Here is an 8,977-nt window from a genome sequence, read left to right as displayed (position 1 = left end):
GCCCAACCTTCCTTCCGAGGAGTGGCTGGTGGGTTTGAACCACCAGCCTTCTGGTTAGCAGTCAAATGCCTTAGGCACTATGCCACCAGAGCTCCCGAAGTTGCCAAGGACTTCGCTTTACTTGGATCCACATCAACGCCCATGGAAGCAGCAGTCAAGAAATTAAATGACTTACTGCATTGGGCAAATCTGTTGCAAAAGACCTCTTTTAAAGTATTAAAGAGCCAAGATAGCATTTTGAAGACTAAGGTACACCTAACCCAAACCATGGTATTTTCAATTGAGTTATATGCATGAAAACTGGAAAATGAATATGGAAGACTGAAGAAGAGTTGATGCTTTTGAATTATGGTGCTGGTAAAGAATACTGAATATAGCATGGACTGCCTGAAGAATGAACAAATCTGTCCTGGAGGAAGTGCAGACAGAATGCTCCTTGGAAGTGAGGATGGTTAGACTTTGTCTCATCTATTTTGGTCATGTTGTCAGAAGAGACCATTCCCTGGAGAAGAATACCAAACTTCTGTCATGCTTAGTAAAGCAGAGGGTCAGCAAAAAAGGAGAAGACCCTCAAAGAGATGGACTGACACACACAGTGGATGCAATGATGGGCTCAAGCATAGCAAGGATTATGTGGATGCTGCATGACTGGGCAGTATTTTGTTCTGTTGTACACAGGGTAGCTACGAGATGGAGCTGACTTGACAGCACATAACAACAACAAGAATAGTACCTGCAAAACATAGGTACTAATTTTTTTTTACTTTGTTAATTAAGATATTTTTAGAAAGTAAATAGACTACATAATAATTCACATATAGAACTCCTTTTCTCCCCTCTTTTTTTCCTGCATCTTCACCATAACCACCACCATCATCATCTTCACATAACCAACTTAATATTCACAGAGTTTATTATAGTGCTTAGAAATCACTTCTTCATTTATTATATTATTTGGTTAGGGACTGGTTAGGAGTTATTACCCACATTTGAATTTTTATCAATCCAGAAATTAAGCCTGAGAAAAATTAAGAAATGGCTTGATCAGATCATATAGAGCAATAGGAATGCAAATCCTTCATCCTCTCCGACATGTTATGCTATTTCTCAAGTTCAGAATGAAAGAAGAAAAAGATGGCTGGCACATGAAGAAATGTAGTCACTGATGAGTGTGCAAAATTAGAGGAACACCAAATACTAGAGAGCCCTGAAGCTCAAAGACTTTGCATGACATTCTTTACACAACAGAGAACCATTGAAGGTTTTTGAGAAAAGTAACAAAATCAGATAACATCTTTTTTGAAGGTAATTCTAGTGGAATATATGGAACGAGGACAAAATAATAATATTAAAAACTGAGGAGCATATTTTCCTGCACTAAATACGAAGTAATTATGAGTTATGGAAGAATGAATAGAAGGTAAAGATATTGTGAGACTATGTAGGTATTGGTGGCAGGGAAAAAAGTAGAGACCTGAGGTTCTTTTTTCTTCAATTTTGAGGATTCTAACGTGGTTGGAATGTTCAGCAGCATTACATTTAGTGTTTTCAGCTTTTAACCTTTGTATTGAAAGAATTATTACCATTCCTTGTTATTTTCATATATTTTTAAGAGCAAATTTTCAAATTGCTTTTAAGAATCAGTTCTGAAAATAGATTTAAAATAAGGCCATCTATATAATTTTATTTTGCTTATGGAGACCATATAGAGAATTACAGGTTTTATTGTATGTTGTATGTTGGTTTGTTATCATGGAATCAAATGATGATTCATGGAACAAATAAGATATGTGAAATGAACAGGCAACTGAAAAAGTCAGACTTGCTAATTTTATATGAGTAGTCAGATAAAACTAAAAAAAAAAAAAAAAAACTTTTGGAAATGCTTATTCAAAATAAGCTGAAACAAACAAAATGCATTTTAGAAAAAACAAATAAATGTAACCAGATGTTACTTTTTGTCTTTTGACTTAAAGTCCCAAAAATACCTCCTTTACAAAGTTAAGTGAAATTTAGTTGCAGTACAGACTTCATTTACTATAAATTTATATTGATGATCCACAAACACTTGGGGCATCTCATTTGTAGTTTCACTAAACTTTAGACTCACTTTGTAGATAAATGATATCTTACAGATTTTATTCTCAACAACAACAAAAAAAAAGAAAACAAAGCAACATACAGTAAAACCTATAGTTCTGTAGGTTATCTTCTATAAAATGTATTTGTATCAGTAGCCGTGTTTTCAGAATCAACTCTCAGAGGCAATCTTTAAAATTTTCTCTTAAAAATAAACATATGACAGTAACTCAGATCAGTAATTACTCTCTAACAATGAAAATTAGGGTCAACTTATTAAGTCTGTATCGAGATTCTTCCTTTTTTTTTCCTGACCCTTCTAAATAAGATTTTTAATGGTCCACATAGCATGAGTAGGCTAGAGTTCAAACTTGAATCCTCAGTGTTTAATGCACTTTGCTTTAGAGAAGTTTAATTTCAAATTGTCAAAATCTTTGCTGCAGAGAAGACACACAAGGGTAACATTTTTTCAGTTTTCTCTCCTCGAAATGATATGGAAAACAAAATGTACTCGTGAAATAAATTATTTTTCTGTTGATTCACCCATCAAAGAAACTGTCACATTTCTACTTTCTCACAGAAGTAGAAGGTGTGTCTTAGAATGCACACTAATGATAGGCATCACCATGGATAATTTATACTATATGTCCGTAAGTAAAGTGATTTTCATAAAGCCTACTATTAGAAATTCTTAATGAAATTGACTTATGAAAATTATTTTTATTTTTTATATCACATATTTTGGACTAACACATTACCTAAAAGTGGAGATGCGTATGCTTATAAACCCTGTTCGAAACTTTTAGTGAGAGAAGTGTGAGATGGGCTAAAGAATTTCATTTAGAAAACTACCAAGGTCCGGGCTTCCAATAATATGTTTGATCCTTAGGGCTCAAGGTAACAGTGTACAAAGCAGTATTTAAACAATACACATATGTGGGTGTGGGCATGTGTACTTGACTATGTGTGTATGCAATCATAACCTACCGTTTTAAAGGACATTAATGATAGAATGCTGTTAAGATATTCTGTTCAAGTGGTTAACATAAAGCAGAAACATGTTACATATACTAGCGATAAATGTCACTGCTTAGAACACTCCAAGGTTTTCTTTATAGGATTTCTCCATTGTTTGCATTGTTAAGAGTTGTAACTTCCCAAATAAAGCTTTATTAAAGTGCTACCTAAATTTCTGCATTAGTTGTTCTTATGGAATCTCACATCAAATCTTCTTATATAGAAACAAACAACAATGTATTTGCCATCAGTGTGAAATTTTATGTTTTCAAAGCACTTGACAAAATTGAGATCCTATAAAAGATCATCTTTCTACCACTCTTTACCATTCTTTAAACCAGAATCTATTATTTTACTGTTCAACCAATACTGAATGGGTACCTAGTATGTGTAAGATACTGTTTTAAATAAGTGGTTCAAGACCACAAAGAATCTTAGTAACAAAGCCAGAAGATTTAAAAAGAAAAAATCCTAGACAACTAATTCAGATGCTTTTTTCACTATTTTATTATTTATAGAATTTGTCTATACCTCATTAGGCCATTTAAAAGTTTTCTATTTCATAATGAAAAACAATAAATTTGTCTGAATTTCAGTGGCTTTCAATGAAATTATGACACTAAATATGATCAAAGATGAGACATCATTAAATTAAAGGAAATTTCTTTTAATCTTAATTCTTATTTTATTCTGATTGTCATCATTTTATGTAAGTTGTTATATTTAAAGGAGAAAATATGATTTCAAAAATTTTAGGAGAAGCTCTATCACTATAATTTGAGTTATGCAACTAAAAAAATGCAATGAATACACTACTGATATTTTCTTTATAATTTAGGGAAAATATTTCCTCACTAGCTATAGATCGTCTTTAGGTTTTCCCTGTGTAGTAATCACTACTATATATGTTGTTATAACAAATAAAGTACCACAGTATTTTTAAATGGTCAGGTGAAGTCTTCTAATTTGAAACTGTTTATTCATCATATTATCTTGCTTTTTACTAAAAAAAACCCTCACTACCATCGAGTCAATTCCAACTCATAGCAATCCCCATTAGGTTTCTGAGGTGGTACATCTTTACAGAAGTAGATTGCCCTGTTTTCCTTCTGTGGAGTGGCTGTTGAGTTTGAACCACCAGCTTCCTGATTAGCAGTCAAATGCCTTTGGCACTGCACCACCACAGCTCCTTATCTTACTTTTTAGTAAATGTATAATAGAAACAATGTTCTTTGGTAACAGTTAAGATTAGGTTTATCAGCATTAAAAAAAAAACAAAAAACTTAGTGCCTGCCTGAGGTCTATTAACAGAAGTACCCAATTGTCATGTGATATGGATACATTATACCCAATAGATAGTTGTAGGTATCTGCTCAGGAATTGAGTTATTTAGAATATAAGAGAAGTCATATTATCCGTACATCCCTTATCTACTTAACCACAAGCAAACAAAAACCAAAAAACCTGAATGAAATGACAGCATATCTCTTACCTAAAGAATGTGCAGCTGTGGTTTTGGAGCTGAAAAATCGGCCAAGCCCCAAATCTCCAAGTTTTACCACTCCAGTGGCTGTAATGAACACATTAGCTGGCTTTATATCTGTGAAAAACAGAGGGATCAGGTGAAACATGGTATCAATTTAGGTACTTTATAAAGGGATTAAAAACCACTTTTCCTGGTGTAATTTAAAATGTACCTTAAAAATGAAAGTACGCTTGAATTTTAAACTGATTACTTTATTTTGAGTAATTCTAATATATTCTAACAGTTCTGTAATCTCAGTCCTCTGATAGATAATCATCAAAGCAGTGTAAGGAAGACTGCTATTATTTTCATTTAAAAGGCATTTTCCATTTTCAGACAACCTGTTATGAAATTTGAAGCACAAAATACATGTGTGTCCTTTTCATATAAATTTTAAATAAAACGTCTTACTAAGAATTCATTTCTTGATATATTTACATGAAATATTAGATAATAATTTAATACTATTATGTATATAATTATTCATTTAGATGACTTCAGAAACCCTAATTGCTTAAATAAAGTATACTGACATTTTCTGCACCCCAAAATCAGTGGACTAATTCCTTAGTATTGTAACCTTAACATCTGACTGATAATCAAGAATATATTAAGAGCTAATGCTGAAGAGTATAAATATAAGTGGTCCAAATATGCACTTTGATTTAGAAGAAAAAACAAACTCCTCCTTACGCATTTTCAAATGCTTTCCTGCCATCTACTTTTTATTTCTTTATTAGCATAACCAATAAGGTGCTCAGAACACTCAAGCAGAAAAATGACTAATTTTCATTCTTTTTTAAAACCAAGTAGAGCTTTATTCAAAGCTTTATCATTCCAGTAAAATTATAGTTTGGAAATAAATTATCTGAGAAAGCATGATACTACACAAAGATACTATACATTTATTTTTAAATTGTCTAGTATCTTGCATCATTTAAGACAATATTAAAAGTTATTCATGATTTTTTCTTACCTCTATGCATGACTCGACGAGAATGCATATGTTCCAACGCACTGCAGAGCTGAACAAAGTACTTCCAAACTGTTCTTTCAGGAATTAACCTCTTTTGTTTCTTAAAATGCTTTTTCATAAAATTAAAAATAAAAATGATAATAACTAACATTTCTTAAGACTGGATTCTTACATGCAAAAAGTTGTAGTCAGAAAAACATCTACATTTATCTACCTACAGCCAACTAAACAGCATGTGATTTTACATACTGAGGGATTCCAATAGTTTTATCATTTAACTCTACATCTTCATGAAATCCACCCATTTCAAAAAATTGACATCTACACAAAATAACTTCTTATACTAAAGGAAAAATGTCAAATTTCATTTTAGGAAAATCCATAATAAAATAGTCTAGAAACCAGAAGGTAATTATGTTCATTTCTCCTCCTGAAAGAAGATTTTTCACTATAGAATTCCTTTAAATATCAAATCACCCTGGTGCATTTTAAATTTCACTTAATTTATTAAAAATTAACAGATTCATGTGAAAGTTTTCATGAATATTCCCCCTGCACATGAAAAGTCAAAGTTGCACTTTTCTTTGAATGAATGAAACCACATTTCATGGACAAAAAATACTATAGGAGGGCAGGGCAAAAAACTGAGAGACTCACTAACCTAGTTAGGAAAGAGTACATCATCATGCGTGAGGGCATTCACTAAGGTAACTAAAAAGCCCAGACATATTTATGTCTATTTTGTACATTAAGTTTGCTAGAAGACTACACTAATAATAAACTCATCCAAGACCAAAGCTCACAATTGCTTCGTAAGACTTAAAAAGATTTATAATACAAAATTATTTTTCAAACACACAAATTCAATTTCCTACTTAATGTTTATAAATGAGCAACCAGAAGACTACACTTGAACATGTTTTCAAAAAATTATCTGTATTTTTTTAAAAGAAGATGTAGTTATCCACATTTAATTATGTGTAATAAATGTATTTTATCTGGAAATTTGACATTTTCAGAAGTCCAGATAATTTGATTTATTATAGATGGAGAAATTACATTTCAGACCGTTCCCAAACAGCTACTTCTGTTGATTATTACCTCTGTGATCAGTTGAGGGAAGACTGGAAGGAAAAACAGTACAAGGAAATCTGCTGATAGTCCCACTTCATATTTAGTAAAAGATTTTACCTACTGTCTCATAAACACTCACTATACCAAAGGATAAATCTTTAAGGAAAAGCTAATAACCTTAGGTTAATCTTTATTATAAAACATACTATGGAAATGAACATATTAGTAATTTCAATGGCTATTACACCATTATCATTACATCCCAAAGAACAAATAACAATTAGATGACCAGGTAATTAAGTAGCAAATCAGGGTATTATAAGATGTTGAAAACCTCCCATATGATGTTTCAATATTCAGTCTTTTTAATTGGAGACCTATGTCAACATCAGTTTTCATTCGATGAGGGCAATACTGCAAAATCAGTTCTTTATACATAGTATTTTTCCAACTTGGAATGAGTCCAAATAAAGCCTCTATATGTGTTCTCCCCGATGCTGGATTAGCATATCAGAGGATTGTTTGATGTCAACAGGAAGATGGGGACCAGGTTTCTTTTCATTCAAAGATAAATATACCATATCATGTAAGTATCAGACCATGAAAGAAAAATTTTATGCTTTAATTCTGAAATCATCATAATTATAATTAACTGAGAAGTTTATTTTTAAAATTCCTTTATCAAAAAAGTAAATAAAATATAAAGGAAAAGATTGCCCTCAAAATGTACAGTATGAAAGATGTTATAAGACCAAAATAGTTTTTGTTTTTATATTCTTTGAGATTCCTTCTTTGACAACAAATTAAAGATGATGACAATAAACTAACATCAATATAATGCTATATAGATGGACTGACCTGGGAAAACATAAGTATCCAAATTAGTAATAGGCATTTGAAGAACAATTTTATGAATATCATTTGGTCAATAAAGTAAATCAAAAGGCAATTTCATTATGTCATTAGTATCTCCCAATATTTTTTAAGTGTTTGTGCAATCATACATGGTTTTTCAATCACTACTCAATACTAAGTTTTTTTTCTTTTTTTTTTTTCCCCAAATAAATAACCAAACACGATGAGGAAAAACCTCTCTGTTCTGATGGTGGCACTGTTGGCTATCTCTTAAAAAAAGAGAGGAGTAGCAAAAGGAAATAAGAATTTGAATTCTTTTTACTACTTAGTAAAATTGCTATTAACACTACAAAATAGAAACTCCCATAATGTCCAGTATATCCAAAAAAAAAAAAAATCTTCTCTTGAAATCTACTCTAACAAATACAAATCTTTTAAAATTCCTTTCTCTAGCCAAACGGTATTATTGTTCAGATATCCTATTTTTCCTCCAAAATAATAGCCTTATATAAAGGCTCAGGGCTAGATTTTTAAAAACGTGAAACCTAATGCCAACATATGCAAATTAAAAATAATAAAAAAACAACAGCTCAAGGCTTATGTGGAAAAAATGAGTAAATGACCAGGTTTAATGCTCTTATATTTCTCACACAGTAAGTTTTTAAATGAAGCAATAAATAATTCAACTAAATATTTTAAAGGTTAGTATCAATTCAAATATCTATGTGAAAAAGATAGATATGTGACATGACATTTCTTTCCCTTCCATGTTATGAAATATAATTGAAACTTTTTACATCTGAAAATCAAGTATGTAAATAATTATGAATGTTCAGAAATTAACAGTCAGGTACACGTGAAGATTTTAGTATATTTTTTGGTTAGGCTTTTTTAAAAAGTAGGCTAGTCTTCAAATATTGTTTAGTTTAAAAGTACATTTTCTACCTCTATCAACATTATTCAAATAAACACTGAACATCATTCAAAACTTTAAAAAAGATGTAGCAAAAGGCTAATTTACATATAAAACATATATACAAACATCAGAGTACATCATTCTCACTTATATATAAAAAGACTATCAGCATTTCATGTAGGTAAATTCAGAAAACCTAGTAAAATACACGGGAGCCCTGGTGGCATAGTGCCTAAGACATTTATTTGACTGCTAACAAGAAGGCAGTGGTTCAAACCTACCAGCCACTCCCTGGAAGGAAGCCTGGGCAATCTACTTCCCTAGAGATTTGGGGGAAAAAAAAAAAAAAAAAAACCTCTACTGTGAAGCTGGATCTGCCTCATACCAAGCCCTCCTTGGGATTCCCTGGTGGTCAGTCAGGACATTAGACGACGTGTAGCAGTGGGAAAGTCAACTGCGAAGGAACTGTTTCAAGTGCTGAGGAGCAAGGATATCTCCTTGAGGACTAAGGTGCGCCTGACACAAGCCATGATAT

At 31.7% G+C, this 8,977-nt stretch overlaps 1 protein-coding gene across 1 annotated transcript in view; it reads right to left on the bottom strand.

Moving 5' to 3' along the window:
* NEK7 (NIMA related kinase 7) overlaps positions 1-8,977 on the bottom strand; it is a 124,001-nt gene that overhangs the window by 42,820 nt on the left and 72,204 nt on the right. The window contains exons 5-6 of the mRNA XM_007941090.2: positions 5,598-5,706; positions 4,589-4,696 (exon numbers count right to left, since the gene is read on the bottom strand). Coding sequence (XP_007939281.1) covers positions 4,589-4,696; positions 5,598-5,706 — 217 coding nt within the window. The remainder of the gene's footprint in view (positions 1-4,588; positions 4,697-5,597; positions 5,707-8,977) is intronic.

The sequence above is a fragment of the Orycteropus afer genome, unplaced genomic scaffold (genome assembly GCF_000298275.1).
Source record: "Orycteropus afer afer isolate SDZICR_OR568_19922 unplaced genomic scaffold, OryAfe1.0 scaffold00075, whole genome shotgun sequence".
Classification (NCBI taxonomy): domain Eukaryota; kingdom Metazoa; phylum Chordata; class Mammalia; order Tubulidentata; family Orycteropodidae; genus Orycteropus; species Orycteropus afer.
Note: the sequence above shows the minus strand (reverse complement) of the source record. Positions and strands in the feature narration are given on the sequence as shown.